At 57.2% G+C, this 16,858-nt stretch overlaps 1 protein-coding gene across 2 annotated transcripts; it reads left to right on the plus strand.

The window, feature by feature from the left end:
* Positions 1 to 4,114: 4,114 nt before the first annotated feature.
* Positions 4,115 to 6,731, plus strand: RASSF7 (Ras association domain family member 7). Of its 2 annotated transcripts, none has more exons than XM_086384195.1 (6): positions 4,115 to 4,209; positions 4,772 to 4,902; positions 5,087 to 5,799; positions 5,911 to 6,039; positions 6,115 to 6,196; positions 6,280 to 6,731. In XM_086384195.1, the coding sequence occupies exons 2-6, from the start codon at positions 4,779 to 4,781 to the stop codon at positions 6,309 to 6,311; spliced, it is 1,080 nt and encodes a 359-aa protein (XP_086240321.1). In that variant the 5' UTR covers positions 4,115 to 4,209; positions 4,772 to 4,778; the 3' UTR covers positions 6,312 to 6,731. The 2 variants fall into 2 exon arrangements, with proteins under 2 accessions (XP_086240321.1, XP_086240322.1); XM_086384196.1 differs by having other exon boundaries at positions 4,777 to 4,902.
* The last annotated feature ends 10,127 nt before the right edge of the window (positions 6,732 to 16,858 follow it).

A 16,858-nucleotide genomic window follows, 5' to 3' on the forward strand; every position in this document is an offset into this window, starting at 1 on the left:
ATCTAACTGAACGCAGAGTTCCGGAGAAGAGCAAGGAGAGGTCAGAAGACCTTCTTAAATGAACCTGCAAAGAAATAGTGGAAAATAATAGAGTGGGAAAGATCACATATCTCTTCAAGAAAATTGGAGATGCCAGGGGAACATTTCATGTGAAGATGTTCGTGATAAATGACGGAAACAGTAAGGACATAACAGAAGCAGAAGAGACTAAGAAGAGGTGGCAAGAAAACACAGAAGTACTATACAAAAAAAGATCTTAATGACCTGGATACCCAAGATGGTGTGATCACTCACCTAGAGCCAGACGTCCTAGAGTGTGAGTCAAGTGGGCCTTAGGAAGCATCACTATGAACAAAGCTAGTGGAGTTGATGGAATTCCAGCTGAGCTATTTAAAAATTTTAAAAGATGATGCTGTTAAAGTGGTGTACTCAATATGCTAGCAAATTTGGAAAACTCAGCAGTGGCCACAGGACTAGAAAAGATCAGTTTTCATTCCAATCCCAAAGAAGAGCAATGCCAAAAATCTTCAAACTACCACACAATTGCACTCTTTTCACATGCTAGCGAGGTCATACTCAAAATTCTTCAAGCTAGGCTTCAATAGTATGTGAATTGAGAACTGATGTTCAAGCTGGATTTAGAAAAAGCAGAGGAACCAGGGATCAAATTACCAATATCCATTGGATCATAGAAAAAGCAAGAGAACTCCAGAAAAACATTTACTTCTGCTTCACTGACTATGCTAAAGCCTTTGACTGTGTGGATCACAAAAAACTCTGGAAAATTCTTCAAGAGATGGGAATACCAGACCACCTTACCTGTCTCCTGAGAAATCTGTACGCAGGTCAAGAAGCAACAGTTAGACCCAGACATGGAATAACGGGCTGGTCCCAAATTGGGAAAGGACACATCAAGGCTGTATTTTGTCACCCTGTTTATTTAACTTCTATGCAGAGCACATCATGTGAAATGCTGGGCTGGAGGAGTCACAGGCTGAAATCAAAATTGCTGGGAGAAATTTCAACAACCTCAGATATAGAGAAGGAGAAGGCAATGGCACCCCACTCCAGTGCTCTTGCCTGGTAAATCCCATGGACGGAGGAGCCTGGTGGGCTGCAGTCCATGGGGTCTCGAAGAGTCGGACACGACTGAGCAACTTCACTTTCACTTTTCATGCATTGGAGAAGGAAATGGCAGCCCACTCCAGTGTTCTTGCCTGGAGAATCCCAGGGACAGGGGAGCCTGGTAGGTTGCCGTCTATGGGGTTGCACAGAGTTGGACACGACTGAAGCGACTTAGCAGCAGCAGCAGCAGCAGCAGATACACAGACGATACCGCTCTAATGGCAGAAAGCAGAGACAAACTAAAGAGCCTCTTGATAGGGTGAAGGAGGAGAGTGAGAGTGCTGCTTTGAAACTCAACATCCAAAAAACTAAGATCAGGCATCCAGTCTCATCACTTCATGGCAAATAGAAGGGGGAAAATGTAGAACCAGTGACAGGTTTTATTTTCTTGGGCTCCAAAATCACTGTGGATGGTGACAGTAGCCATGAAATTAAAAGACACTTGCTCCTTGGAAGAAAAGCTATGACAAACTTAGCGTATTAAAAAAGCAGAGACATCACATTGCTCAAAAAAGTCCATATAGTGAGAGCTATGTTTTTTTCATGTGGTTTTCCGTATACAACCATATGGTTGTGTGGATCACAACAAACTGTGGAAAATTCTTCAAGAGATGGGAATACCAGACCACCTTACTTCCTCCTGAGAAATCTGTATGCAGGTCAAGAAGCAACAGTTAGAACCAGACATGGAACGGACTGGTTTCAAATTGGCAAGGGAGTACTTCAAGGCTGTATATTGTCACCCTGCTTATTTAACTTATATGCAGAGTACATCATGTGAAATGCCAGGCTGGCTGAAGCACAAGCTGAAATCAAGATTGTCAGGAGAAATATCAATAACCTCATATATGCAGATAACATTACTCTTATGGCTGAAATCGAAGAAGAACTAAAGAGCCTCTTGATGAAAGTGTAAGAGGAGAGTGAAAAAGCTGGCTTAAAATTCAATATTAAAAAAACTAAGACCATGGCATCCAGTCCTATAACTTCATGGCAAATAGATGGGGAAACAATGGAAACAATGAGAGACTTTATTTTCTTAGGTTCCAAAATCACTGCAAAGGTGACTGTAGCCATGAAAGTAAAAGACACTTGCTCCCTGGAAGAAAAGCTATGACCAACCTAGACAGTATATTAAAAAGCAGAGACATTACTTTGCCAACAAACGTCCTTCTAGTCAGTTATGGTTTTTCTAGTAGTCATGTATGGATGTGAGAGTTGGACTATAAAGAAAGCTGAGCGCTGGAGAATTGATGTTTTTGAACTGTGGTGTTGGAGAAGACTTTTGAGAGTTCCTTGGACTGCAAGGAGATCCAACCAGTCAATCCTAAAGGAAAACAGTCCTGAATGTTCATTGGAAGGACTGATGCTGAAGCTGAAGCTCCAATACTTTGGCCACCTGATGCAAAGAGTTGACTCATTGGAAAGAACCTGATGCTGGGAAAGATTGAGGGCAGGAGAAGGGGACGACAGAGGATGACATGGTAGGATGGCATCACCGACTCAATGGACGTGAATTTGAGCAAGCTCCGCAAGTTGGTGAGGGACAGGGAAGCCTGGTGTGCTGCAGTCCATGGGGTCGCAAAGAGTTGGACACAACAGAGCGACTGAACTGAACTGAACTGATGGTTTTTCCAGTAGTTATGTGTGGATGTGAGAGTTGAACCATGAAGAATGCTGAGAGCCTTCAGCTGAGCAGAAGAATTGATGCTTTCAATGTTTTGTGCTAGAGAAGAAAGTATATTAATCCTGAATATTCCCTGGAAAGACTGATGCTCAAGCTGAAGTTCCAATACTTTGGCCACCTGATGCGAAGAGCCAACTCATTGGAAAAGGCCCTGGTTCTGGGACAAATTGAAAGCAAAAGGAGAAGGGGGTGACAGAGGATGAGGTGGTTGGATGGCATCACCAACTCTATGGACATGAGTTTGAACAAAGTTGGGGGAATAGTGGAGGGCAGAGGAGCCTGGCATACTACAGTCTATGGGGTCAGAAAGAGTCGGATGTGACTTAGGGGCTGAACAATACCGAATAGCTCCCTTGCCCGTGGACCTGGACAAAAGTGAGCCCCAGACCTGACCCGTAAGACCATGCCCTCTACTTTTTGCCCCACCTTCATTCCCTCACCATGCATTCATTCAGACTTTCAACTTTTGCTCCTGCAGGCCTTGTAGTGGGCAGGAGGGAGAAACCCCCGCTCTGGGCCAGTCTGACTTGGGCAGTGCAGGTTCTAGGCGTCCTTGCTGCTGATCCACACAGAGAGCACTGAGACTATGAGGGACTCCGGCTGCCTCGCCGGCCGGGGATCTCCGGGCAGAATAGCAGGACTCGCCTGGCGGAGGAGTGTGTTTACAGCTCGGGCCAGCCTTGGGCCCCACTGAGCCTCAGACAAAGAGCCCAAGGCCTTTGTCCCAGTCAACCTCTTGGCGGCCCCCTCCCCCATCAGGATTGTCAGCCTGGCAGCAGCCGGAGAGGACCAGCGGCCAACCAGCTCCACTCCCTCCCGTCTTGAGCCCCCGGACTCCCGCGCGTCCCATCACGTCCCAGGCGAGGGGAGGGGCGATGTCAGCCCCGTTGCCCTCCTGGGTGCAAGCCAGGCTCGCGGGGTCCCGGGCCGGCGCCCGGTCCCTTAGGCGGGAGACTCATCAGACGGGACGGCTTCTGCCAAAGTCAGCCAGGAAACGCGGCCAGGCACCTGCCCCACGCGCCGCCTGCGCCACGGAAGGCAGCGCTCTTCCGCGCGGTGAGCGGGTTCGGGGCGCGCGTGGACCCGGGCGCTCTCGGCCCCTCGCGCCGCCGAGCCCCGCCCACACCTGGGCGCCGCCGGGGGCGGGGCGGGCGGGGAGCCAATGGGGAGGCCCAGGGGAAAGGCTCTGCGTAGGTGACTAATGGGCGTAGGCGCGGAGTGGGCGGGGCGCGCGGTGCAGCCAATGGGGGCGAGAGGGGCGGGGCGCGCGGGCAGCGAGCCAATGGGGCGGCGGGCCGGGGCGCTCCCGCGGCGCTGGAGGCGGCAGGTTGCGGCGGCGCCCGGAGCCTGGCAGCAGCCAGTCCGCGTCCGGATTCCGGAGGCCGGTCAGCGTCCAGGTGAGCCGCGCCGAGTTCCGGGGCCTTCGCGGCGCAGGGCGTGGCCCTGGGCTGCGACTCCGACGGAGGGGCGGGAGCCGGGCCGGCGAGGGGGCCGCGCCGCACCTGCACCCGCCGAGAGCGGGGACTGCGGCCTCGCGGCGAGCGCGGGGCCGCGCGGTAGCAGGGAGGGGCCGCCCGCGCCGGGTGCGGCGGGTCTGCGGTGTCGAGGGCTGCGCGCGGACGCCCCGCGGGAGGGGCTGTGCCCTTCAAGCCGGGTGGCCCGGTCTGGTTAATGATTTGCTTGGTTCCGGGAGTGGGGCCGGCCGAGAGCAGGCTGGGGAGTGGGGCAGCCTCCGAGCGCTGCGGGAGGGCCCTCTGGTTCCCTCTCTGGGGGGGCACTGGCCTTTGCTGCCCCACCCCCAGGAATGTGCGGCCTCCGTGTGGGGCTGCGCACCAGATGCCGAGGGGCAGCAGTCCCGAGCCAGTTCCGGGGTGCGGGGCAGGCCTGAGGAGGAAGAGCCGGCCAAGCCGAGCTGGGGCCAGGCGGGGCCTGACCCCGTGGCCCTCGCCCTCGCTGCAGGACAGGCATGCTCTCAGGACTGGCGGCCATGGAGCTGAAGGTGTGGGTGGACGGCATCCAGCGCGTGGTTTGTGGGGTTTCAGAGCAGACCACCTGTCAAGAAGTGGTCATTGCACTAGCCCAAGCCATAGGTGAGTTCCCTGAAGCACAGATGGGCCCAGCAGGTGGCTTGCAGTGGCGCCTGGCCTCCGGGCCCCATCTGGCCCCCAGGAGGGTGGGGCTGTTGCTGGTCCGTTTTGCTTTCCCCCAGCTGCTCAAGCCAGATGGACTAAAGGTAAGGGATGTGGGCTGACTGACCCCTTTCCCCGGCTCCAGGCCAGACGGGCCGCTTTGTGCTCGTGCAGCGTCTCAGAGAGAAGGAACGGCAGCTGCTACCCCAGGAATGTCCTGTGGGTGCCCAAGCGACCTGCGGACAGTTTGCCAGTGATGTCCAGTTTGTCCTGAGGCGGACAGGACCCAGCCTCGCTGGGAGGCCCTCCTCGGACAGCTGCCCTCCCCCTGAGCGCTGTCCCATCCGAGCTAGCCTTCCCCCAAAGCCTCGACCAGCACTGGACCGTGAGCCCTGCAAAGCACTGACCTTCAGCCTGGGGTGCTCTGGGCAGGCCCCCGGCCCTGTGCCACCCGAGCCTCTGGCTCCCGTAGTGCCTGTGCCGGGCTGCTGCACAGACCTGCAGGGCCTGGAGCGAAGGGTGCGCAGGAACGCAGTGGAGCTGGGCCAGGAGGCCTTCTGGGAGCAGGAGCTGCGGCGGGAGCAGGCCCGGGAGCGCGAGGCACAGGCCCGTCTGCAGGCGCTGAGCGCAGCTACGGCTGAGCACGCAGCTAGACTGCAGGCCCTGGACGCCCAGGCCCGTGCCCTGGAGGCCGAGTTACACCTGGCTGCAGAGGCCCCTAGGCCCTCCTCGCCCACCGCGTCTGTGGCTGAACGCCTGCGCCAGGACCTGGCCACCCAGGAGCGGCAAAGCATGGAGGTGCAGGGCAGTCTCGCCCTGGTGGGCCGGGCTCTGGAGGCTGCCGAGCACGCCCTGCAGGTGACCCACAGGACCCGCACCCCAGCCCGTGCCCCCAGCGCGGGGTTGGGGGAGGGAGTGGGCGTTGGTCTCCAAATCAGAATCAGAGCCTGAGGGTCCCGTGTGCCCTAGGCCCAGGCCCAGGAGCTGGAGGAGCTGAACCGGGAGCTGCGTCAGTGCAACCTGCAGCACTTCATCCAGCAGACGGGTGCTGCGCTGCCCCCGCCCCCACGGCCAGACGGGGACCCCACTGGCACTCAGGTCAGAGCAGTTCTGGAGGGAGGCCAGGTCGGTGAGGGGCCCGCCCAGCCCCAAGCTGACTTGCTCTTCCCATAGGATCTTCTGCCTCCATCCAGAGAAGAGCCCTTCACGGGAGGCCCCCGGAGTCCGGCCCTTGTGTCCAGCCTGAGCCCAGAGAGTATGTCTGTCTCCCCGCTCTGGATGGGGTGAGGTCCTCCAGTGACCCTCCTCAGCCCTCTCAAGTCTGTGTCCTCCCCACAGTTGCCCCCATGAGGCAGAACTCCTTGAGGTAGCAGCTCTCACCTCAGAGTGGATGTCCGCAGCCAAGGTTAGCCTAGCCTGGATGACAGAGGCCAGCCCGTGGTCACAGAAGACTCCTTCCACCGTGCAGTGGGAAGCCCTGGAACCCGGAGCCTGAGACGGGACACCTTGGAGCCCTAGGATTCCTGCTGCAGGGAGCACGGGAAGGCTGAAGACTCTTGCCCTAGTCCTTGTCGAATCTGCCAAGACCCTGGAGAAGCTAGGGGCGTGGCCAGCCCTGACATCATAGCCCCCAAAGGCCACAGCTTTCTTGGGGACAGGAGGTGCACAGACCCTGTGTTCAACCTATGGGTATGTGCTTGCATGCGGGAGGTATCCTTGCCCACATCCGTGTGTACACTGGCTCCCTACCCCGACATTAAAACCTCAATAAACTGCCTCCCATGGCTTAAGCGTGTCTTGAGACTGCACTGGGCAGGGTCTGCAGGGTCTCTGAGTAGTCCCCTGAACTGCCTGGGGCTAGCCACAGTTAAGGGTCCTGAAACAGAGGTCTCCCAGGGACCCGTGGTTATTTAATCCAAAGCTGGAGCTGTATCCACCCACCCCTGGGGAGTGGCCTCTCCTTGTTGGGGGCAGGGTAGCTTCTCTCCTTGGCAGCCTGGGGTTGGATGGTCTGGGGGCCTGAAGTAGCCTTGACACTGACCTGGGTTTCTGTCCAGACCCCTCCCTTGCCTGACTTCCCTGTCTGGTCTGCTCCCCACCAGCAGCAAGAAGCACTGCACCCTCTGGGGTGGCTCCTGGATATGAGGATCCAAGGACACACCAGACCCGTCCATCAGGTTTCCTGAGCCTGAGAGCTTGCGGGGGCAGGCCCCGGACTCCTGGGTCTGCCAGGCCCCAGGAGCTTTGCTGGCCCCTAGAGGGTGTGCCGACCTGCCTTCCAACACCCCATCTCCTCTCCCCAGCCAGGCATGAAGCTTTAGCCGCATGCCTGCAGCCTTGAAATTGGGGCAGGGCGAGGTCTGAACCACAGCCCTGGCTCTGGGGTGGGCCACCAGCTCCCAGCTCCGAAAGTGCGGTTGGGAGGGGCGAGCTCTGCACGAGCCAGAACCTGGGGGGCTCCAAGACCTGGGTGCAGCCACGCACATTGAGGAACAGAGAACGGGACAGCCTAGATCACAGGGGTCTTCCTGCTTAGTGTGGGGGTGGGCAACTTTGGGGAAGACTCACCCTTCTCCTGGGGTGGCCCCTGAGCCAGGCTTGGTGTTCCCTGCTTCCTTGGGGCAGACTGTAGGGGACATGAAGTACTGAGTGCAAGGAGACCACCAAGCGCCTGGCTTGTGGGGGGAACCAGGAGCAGGCCCTTCCTACCTGTGCTGGAGGAGGGTCAGGAGTGGCTGTACAGGCCTGGGGGCGAACAGGCTCTGGCCCCAGTTTCCTCTTTGGAGCCCCCAGCCCATTCCCATGCCTGTCCACACTCCTGCCTGACCTGTGACTCTCCTTAGGGTCAAGCACAGGCCATACAAGGTGCAGCCCTGAACACACGGGCTGGTTAGGCCCCGTGCTGGGTGGGAGGACTGGGGGCTGTCGGGGGGCCTGCTTCCTTCACCTGGATCCCCCACCTGCGTCCACAGGGTTGGATGGACCTCTGGGCACAAGCCCTGAGCCTTAGCGCCCTTTCACCTCCCAAGCTGAGCACACAGGCCAGCAGGGCACAAGGCCAGGTGCCACCCAGGGACCCCCCTACACACATGGAGGCGAGGGGAGGACCAGCCTATGCCCTGCCCAGTGTCCCGCCCGTCCCCACTCCCCAGGGGACAGCAGGCACAGACCTGGGTGGGCTTTTGCCCCCTGGCCTGTGTCTGTTTTCTGGGAACACCCATTCCTTCTGAAGTCACTGCCAGGGATCTGCCCCTGGTCCAAGGTTGCCTCTGGGGACACTGAGAGCAGTCTTCTCCAGCTTAAAGGGGGTCCTTAGGCAACCCACACATTCCGGGGTGGGAAAGGGGCAGAACCTTCTCCAAGTGAACAAAACCCCACTCCCCACCCCCAAGTTGCCCGAAGTGCTTCAGATCACTAGGCAAATCTTTGAGTTGCTGAAAGGTTTACTTTTGAGTTTTAAACTGTACTTTGAAAACAACACTGTGAGGTGTGCTGAGGGGAGGAAAGCCCAGTGGTCGTTCAGTCGCTCAGTTGTGTCTGAATCTCTGCGACCCCATGAACCACAGCACGCCAGGCTCCTCTGTCCTTCACCGTCTCCTGGAGCTTGCTCAAACTCATGTCCATTGAGTCGCTGATGCCATCCAATCATCTTATCCTCTGTTTCCCTCTTCTTTAGCTCCCCTCAAGCGAGGGGAAGGCAGGGCAGGACACTGCCCAGTGTGAGTACAGGGCAGCCCTCCTCAGGGTTGCTCTGAGGCCAGACTGTGTTTTGGGGGAAGGCACTGCCCTTCCTGGCCTGCCTGGCCTCAGATTCCTACTTGATCCTCCAGGGGCTGGTTCACAAAAGGTCGTGGGCCAGTGGCAGCGAATCCGCACCGCTGGTTCTCAACCCCAAAGCTGCTGACAGCCTCCCTGCTACCTGCAGAGCCTGGCCCACCAAGTCTGCTGGGTGTGACACTTACCATACCATATCAACTGCTAACTAGGGTAGGGTCCCTCCTGAGAGGTGTCCAAGTCCACACAAGGGCCCAACTAATTGGGCCTCCCCTCCAGATTGCTTGGGAGAGGGGACAGAACCTGCCTCTGTGGCATCTGCAGGCCCAGAGGCTGCTCTGGGCCTGCTCCACAACCATAAGACTTTCACGGTGAACTGAGGAACACCCAACAGGGGAGACAGGCCTCCAGGAACCCACATGCCTGGGAGGGCGTGTCTGGGGGCACTGCGAATGTGTCTTCACAGTCCTGACTCCCTTAGTGGCCTCGCTGACATGGCAGAGGGCACAGGAAAGCCAAATCTGCCACCGTCTTCGTCAAGAAAGTTCCTGGAGGTGGCCCTCAAGAGGCTAGTTCAGGCGGTCCTGTCCTGATGTCCAAGGGTCAGACAATGACACCGGTGTCTGCCCAGGGCTGCCTTCAGCTTGGCGACATCAGGAAGACTGTCCCAGGAGCCCTGCACACCTTGGCATCCTGAGACACACAGGGAGAAGAGAGTTCCCTCCAAGAGGGCATCTGCTCCGGCCTGAGGCCCAGCATGCGAAGGGCAGCAAAGGCCTCTGAATGTCCCTCGTTTTCCCCACCCGGCCCACTGCCGGGCGCAGACAGGCCCACCTAGTCCGTGCAGCGCCCTCGCCTACCATCCGCCTTGGCACGCTCCCTCTGACCCGACGTGGCCGTCCCCTGCCCCACAGGGTCACAGAGGGGGCGGGGCGGTCGCGCTGCCCAGGGACAGATCAGCCGCTGTCACACGCACAGTGGGTCCGGAGCAGCGCAGTGTGCGGTGGGCAGTGGCTGCCCTGCGCCTGGAGGGACCGCCGTGCGGGAGGAGGAGTCGTCCCCCACCCACGACCCCCGCCTCACCTCCCGTCCAACTTGGCGGTCCGAGCCCGCCGCCCCTGCCCGGCCCAAGTTCCCGCCCGCGAGCCTAGGACCCCTCGCGCGTCACCTGCGACCCTGCGCGGGCCGTCGCCGGCTCTCGGCCCAACTTCGGCGGCGGCAGCGGCAGCGGCCCCCTCGCGCCCCCGCCAGCCCGGAACCCCGCGCCCGGCCCGTATGCAAATGCCCAGGTCTCGCGACCAATGGTCGGCCGAGCCGGGCCCGCCCTGCCGGGCCGCAGCCAGTGGACGCGAGCCGGAGACGGGACGCCGCGCCCACCGCCGAGCGGCCCCTCGCGGGCGAGGCCGGCGCGTTCCTTTCCGCACGTCGGCCTCGGGGCGGGGCCGCCACCTGCCGGGCGGGGCTTTCGGCGCCCGGAGGCTGCCAGGCGCTGGGCGGCTCCCCCGCCGGCGGGTGGTACGACCCGAGGCGCTCCCTCGCCGGCCCAAGGTGGAACGGCCCGGGCGCCTAGGAACCCCCCGCCCCCAGTCCCCCGCGAGCTGGGCGCCTCCTTGGATCGCTGGGCTCCGTCACGCGTAGCACGGGCGGTGAGCTCGCGACCACTTAGTGCACGAGCCTCCTGCACCCACTCCGGGGCGGTCTGCCTGGCGGAGAGGGGGCTCCGGCTCTGCCTGGTTTGTGAACTCCTGGCCACTCTCTCGTCGTGAGGGCCCACTGCACGGGGCTCAGGGCCCTGGGCGACTTGGCCCCGTCCTCTGCCCCGTTCTGTCCGGGCATTGGAAAGGTAGAAACCAAAGGAAAGGTCCGTTTCAGCCCTGGAGTCCATCCCTCCTGGTGGAGCCCCAAGGAGGCAGCCCTGGGAAGCATGGTCATGGGCCGGGCTCTTTACACTCCCTTCTCAGCCGCTCAGAGGCAGAATCATGGGTCATTGGGATCCCTAGTCAGGCAGAGAGGTGCCCGGTCCCCTTTTGTTCTCCACCGTCCAGTCTGGAGAGTTAGGGCTGGGGTTCCCCTCCAAAGCAAGAGCTCCCCGATATCTCCGCAGCCTCAGCCACCCTGGCTGCCTCCTGCAGCCCTCCTGCCCCCAGCTCACCGCCCCACCCCTCACCCTCTCGAGTTCACAGAGGCCTGGGCTGGACCCACCAGCGGGCACAAACCGGCATGGGTCCATCCTCCCCCTTCCCACCACCCCGGCCATTTCACGTCTTCCTTCAAATCTGTTGCCCAGGTGGCTAAGTGCGGGGCTCCAGGAGGTGTCTGACTCTGCCTGGGACCTCAGGAGTATGAAGCCTGAGTATCGGAATTCAAGAGCAGAGTGTGGTGGGGGGGTGGGGAAGGAGCGAGGAGCCTGATTGGTTCTGTTGGGGGTCAGCAAAGCCTGGACTGTATGGATCTGGAAGGAACCCTTAGGAACCTGTGGGACCCCTGAGGAGGCCCACGGCTTTGGGACAGGGCATGACTGGCGACGGGCAGACGGGCAGAGGCTTGGAGGGGAGAAGCCTGGGGTTCCGGGACAGGGGCAGGCCTGAAGTCAGGGTGACTCCGAGTTCCTGCCTCACCCTGCTGGTCTGACCCTCAGCAGGGTCCCCTCCAGTCCTGCTGGCTCCAAATGCACCCTTACTACCTTCTGCAGTAGGTTGAATGGTGCTCCCTCAAAAAAAGATACCCTAACCCAAATGCCTAGACCTGGGCATTGTCACCCTGCTTGGAAAAAGGGGCTTCACGGCTTGATGAGGTCATCCCAGGTTATCCGAGTGGCCCCTAAATCCAACGCCAAGTGCACTTTGAAGAGACAGAAAGGTACAGACACACAGGGAGGAAGGCGACACAGAGACTGAGGCAGATGCTGCCATTAGCCGAGGAGGCCTGAAGCACCAAAACCCAGAAGCTGCAAGAAAGGGTTCTCTCAACAGATTTCAGAGAAAGCACAGGTGTCCACCTAGATTTTGGACTTCTGGCGCTCGGGACCGAGAGAGAAAAAATTTGTGCCCTAGGACACTGATACCCCTGCCTTCCTATGTCAGGGATCATAGCCCTGCCTGTCTCCTCCCCCCAGCTCTGGCCCTGTGTGTTCGTGCAGGCTTGATGGCGGGGGAAAGGGCTGGCCCGGGCTGGACAGAACCAAGGCAGCTCCTTGTCCAGCTCCGCCCTCCTGCAGGCATGAGGAGAGCAGCGTGGATCCCGTGTCTGGGCCTGCCTGGGCCTTGGAAGAGCAGGAGCAGGGTGTGCCAGCGAACGCCAAGGAACCACTGAGGGCTGCAGGGTACGGGGTTCTCGAAGGACACAGGGACGATGCTGACGGCGTGTAGGAGTGTGAGGTGTGCGTATCAGCGTGGAAGAAGGTACATCAGCAGGTGCAGGTACAGACGTGTGCTTCTGCTCTCACCTTGGCCCAGTTTGGGACCAGACCACTGGCTCTGGGCGGTTTCATGGGAACACATCTCAAGTGTGAGCAAAGGCTGGCATGGCTGGGTGGGTTGTATGCTATCCAAAGATGCTTGCTGAGGACCTGTTCACATCTCATCACGGGTGCATGTGTTTATTATGGATGGCAATTTTCCAGCAGCCTCCAACAGCAGATGCGGATGAAGGTGGAGGGGCTGGTCCCACTCCAAGGGGGCTCTAAGGTGGCCATAGCTGCTTGTCCAACTCTTTCCCTGGAGCTTTAGTGGCATGTTCCCACCCCCATCTGGGACCCTCTGGTGGATGGTGGTCTTTGGCAGGTAAGTGTGTGCAGAAGGGCCCACACTTGCCAAGAGTAAGCTAAGGAGGAGAGGGAGGTGTCCGATGCAGGGCGTTTACTTTGCTGGCCCCTATCCAAAGTTCTGTTCCTGTGCTCACCTGTCCGGCCCTCAACATCTCTATTTTGTAGGCGAAGAGGCACAGAGGGGTTGAGAAACTCTCCCAAGGTCATGCCATCCATACTTAAGCAGAGAGCCAAAATATCCTGGGGCTTCCCTGGTGGCTCAGTGGTAAAGCAGCCACCTGCCAATGCAGGGGTCACGGGTTCAATTCCTAGCCTGGGAAGATCCCATGTGCCGAGGGCCAACTGGGTTTGTGCACCCAGTACTAAGTCTGTGCGCTAGAGTCCAGGAGCCACGACTGCTGAAGCCAGAATGCTCCAGAGTCTGTGCTCTCCAAGAGAAGCCACTGCAATGAAAAGCCTGCACACCACAACCAAGAGCGGCCCCATGCACCGCAACGAGAGAGAGCCCACGTGCAGCAGCAAAGACCCCGCACGACCATAAACAAATAACTTTTAAGAAGTATCCTGCATTTGGGTACATGGCTGGGGTGACACCCAAGAGGTGCTATGCTGTGCCAGCCACACACACACACACACACACACACACTCCCACAGAGATTTGCTCCAGAGGCCCTCACCTTTCTGGCACCATTCATTCTTCCTCTCTGCAAAGTCCTTTCCAGAGCCTGTAAACACACGGGTTATTTCCCCCATAAACAGAAAAACAAAACCACCCTCTCTCAGTGGGCTCCTTCTCTGCTGCCTCCACTTTGGTCTCCCTGACTGGTACTCCCTGGGATGAGCAGTCAGCTGGGCATCTCCTTGCAGCCTCCAGCTGCCCCCCAGCACTGGTATCCTCTGGGTCCCTGGTGACTTCCACCTCGCTCCACCGAGGTGTCCTACTTGGCGTGCTGTCCCCCACCCCCAACGTGTCCAGGAACCCGCCTTGGTCTCCCTTTTTACCTGCCATCTCACATCCAACCCCTCAGCTAACCCAACCTGTTTTTTTTCCATTAAAAAAATTAATTTTTAGTTGGAAAGTAATTACTTTACAATATTGTGTTGGTTTCTGCCATACATCAACACGAATCAGGCATAGGTATACATATGCCCCTTCCCTCTCGAACCTTTCTCCTCCCACCCCATCCCATCCCACACCCACCTCTCTAGGTTGCCACAGAGCATTGGATCTGAGCTCTGTGTATCACACAGCAAATACCCACAGGCTATCTATTTCACATACGGTAATGCATGTTTCAAATATATGTTAGTCCCACCCTGTCCTTCCCCCACCCATGTCCACAAGTCTGTTACGTCGGTGTCTCCTTTGCTGCCCTGAAGATAGCTTCATACCATCAGTACCATCTTTCTATATAGTCCATGTTTATGCATTAATATATGATCTTTCTTTCTGGCTTACTTTGTTCTGCATAATAGGCTCTAGGTTCATCCACCTCATTAGTACTGACTCAGATGCATTCTTTTTAAGGCTGAGTAATATTCCACCGTATACGTATGGCCCACTTTTTTACCCAGTCATCTGTAAATGGATACCTAGGTTGCTTCCATGTCCTAGCCTCCTACATAGCGTTGGAATGAACATGGGGGTACATGTGTCTTCTTCAGGTATGGTTTCCTCAGGGTATATGCCCAGTAGTGGGGCTGCTGCGTCATATGGTAGTTTTGTCCTAGTTTTAAAGGACTCTCCACACTTCTCCATAGTGGCGGTGTCAATTCACCTTCCCACCAGCAGTGCAAGAGGTTCCCTTTTCCCACACCGTTTAGAGCATTTATTGTTTGTAGATTTTCTGATGATAGCCATTCTGACCAGTGTGGTGATACTCCTTTGTAGTTTTTTTTTTTTTTTCCTTTGTAGTTTTGATGTGCATTTCTCCTAACAAGGAGCGATGTTGAGCATCTTTTATCCCCTAGGTTCTGTCTTCATAACCTACCAGAAGGGGATCGCTTCCTGCACCTTTGCTTCCCCCAATGGAGCCTACATCTTTGTGGTCCCTGAGGGTTGCAGTTGAGCTATTCCAAATCCTGAAAGATGATGCTGTGAAAGTGCTGCACTCAATATGCCAGCAAATATGGAAAACTCAGCAGTGGCCACAGGACTGGAAAAGGTCAGTTTTCATTCCAATCCCAAAGAAAGGCAATGCCAAAGAATGCTCAAACTACCGCACAATTGCACTCATCTCACATGCTCGTAAAGTAATGCTCAAAATTCTCCAAGCCAGGCTTCAGCAATATGTGAACCATGAACTTCCTGATGTTCAAGCTGGTTTTAGAAAAGGCAGAGGAACCAGAGATCAAATTGCCAACATCTGCTGGATCATGGAAAAAACAAGAGAGTTCCAGAAAAACATCTATTTCTGCTTCATTGACTATGCCAAAGCCAAAGTTTATTGTGGATCACAATAAACTGTGGAAAATTCTTCAAGAGATGGGAATACCAGACCACCTGATCTGCCTCTTGAGAAATTTGTATGCAGGTCAGGAAGCAACAGTTAGAACTGGACATGGAACAACAGACTGGTTCCAAATAGGAAAAGGAGTACGTTAAGGCTGTATATTGTCACCCTGCTTATTTAACTTATATGCAGAGTACATCATGAGAAACGCTGGACTGAAAGAAACACAAGCTGGAATCAAGATTGGCGGGAGAAATATCAATAACCTCAGAGATGCAGACGAAACCACCCTTATGGCAGAAAGTGAAGAGGAACTCAAAAGCCTCTTGATGAAAGTGAAAGTGGAGAGTGAAAAAGTTGGCTTAAAGCTCAACATTCAGAAAACGAAGATCATGGCATCTGGTCCCACCACTTCATGGGAAATAGATGGGGAAACAGTGGAAACAGTGTCAGACTTTATTTTTCTGGGCTCCAAAATCAGTGCAGATGGTGACTGCAGCCACGAAATTAAAAGACGCTTACTCCTTGGAAGGAAAGTTATGACCAACCTAGATAGCATATTCAAAAGCAGAGACATTACTTTGCCAACAAAGATTCGTCTAGTCAAGGCTATGGTTTTTCCCAGTGGTCATGTATGGATGTGATAGCTGGACTGTGAAGAAGGCTGAGCACCGAAGAATTGATGCTTTTGAACTGTGGTGTTGGAGAAGACTCTTGAGAGCCCCTTGGACTGCAAGGAGATCCAACCAGTCCCTTCTGAAGGAGATCAGCCCTGGGATTTCTTTGGAAGGAATGATGCTAAAGCTGAAACTCCAGTACTTTGGCCACCTCATGCGAAGAGTTGACTCATTGGAAAAGACTCTGATGCTGGGAGGGATTGGGGGCAGGAGGAGAAGGGGAAGACAGAGGATGAGATGGCTGGATGGCATCACTGACTCGATGGACGTGAGTCTGAGTGAACTCCGGGAGTTGGTGATGGACAGGGAGGCCTGGCGTGCTGCGATTCATGGGGTCGCAAAGAGTCGGACACGACTGAGCGACTGATCTGAGGGTTGCAGGGTTACTAAAGTGGCCTTCTTACTGGTCCGCGGCCCGCCCCGGCCGGTCCACTCAATTCACCCGCCGCCGCCGCCCGGGGCTCTTAGAAGCCCGCGTTTGTCCCCCACCTAGCCGATGGGGCTCCCCGCTTCTGGGGTCCTGGCAGCTTCTCGCGCTCTCCCCTCCGCTGCCCCTTCCGCCAGCACCTCTCGGCCAGGTCCCTCCTCACCCACTAACTACCACCGGCGAGTCCTCCTGGCTCCCGAGTCCGGGACTCGGCTCTTCTATCAGAGCACGAATTCGTTTCTCACACACCGAGCGGCGCAGCATCCACATGGTTCACTGTTTACTGTGTGCGGCCCCGGCGGGACTCTGGGCTGGGGGCTCGTTCTTGTCCAGCACCTGGCGGAGCCCGCGCACAGGGTCCGCCAGTGTTCGGTGGCGTGAACGGACGGCGCAAAGCTGTTGGGCCGGGGACGCCGCCAGGCTGATCCTCGGCTCGCGCTCTCCGGGTCCGAGAAATGGGGATCCGGTCCGGTGAATGCGTGGGGGCGGAGCCACCGCGCGGGGCGGGGCCCGGGCTGGGGGCGGGGCCCTAGGTGTGCCGGGCGTCCGCTCCCATTCGCCCTGGGCGGTGAGCTAGGATTGGACTGTACCACCTTCCAGACGGGGGCGTACCTCTCGGAACAGCCCACAGGCGGGGGCGTAGACTCTTCAAGATCTTCCAATAAACTGGTCCTTCTGGACAACAACAACGTATTCAATGGTGTTCCCAAGGCTTCGAGATGCCTGAGCTCAAGTAGCGGCGCTCTCCCCACCTCAGACGTTTCCTTCCCTCCCTCGTCCCTATGGTACCCACCAACAGGCGGGGCGGGAAAGCCCCGGA

The sequence above is a fragment of the Bos grunniens genome, chromosome 29 (assembly GCF_055505025.1).
Source record: "Bos grunniens cultivar Pamir isolate PY7600 chromosome 29, Bosgru_T2T1.0, whole genome shotgun sequence".
NCBI classification, from domain to species: Eukaryota; Metazoa; Chordata; class Mammalia; order Artiodactyla; family Bovidae; genus Bos; species Bos grunniens.

Bases quoted from the DNA above. Each gene is read 5' to 3' on its own strand.
- RASSF7 (XM_086384195.1), top strand. From the start codon at position 4,779: ATGCTCTCAGGACTGGCGGCCATGGAGCTGAAGGTGTGGGTGGACGGC. The intron at 5,800-5,910 runs GTGACCCACAGG...CGTGTGCCCTAG, and splicing joins CTGCCGAGCACGCCCTGCAG to GCCCAGGCCCAGGAGCTGGA. The intron at 6,040-6,114 runs GTCAGAGCAGTT...CTCTTCCCATAG, and splicing joins GGGACCCCACTGGCACTCAG to GATCTTCTGCCTCCATCCAG.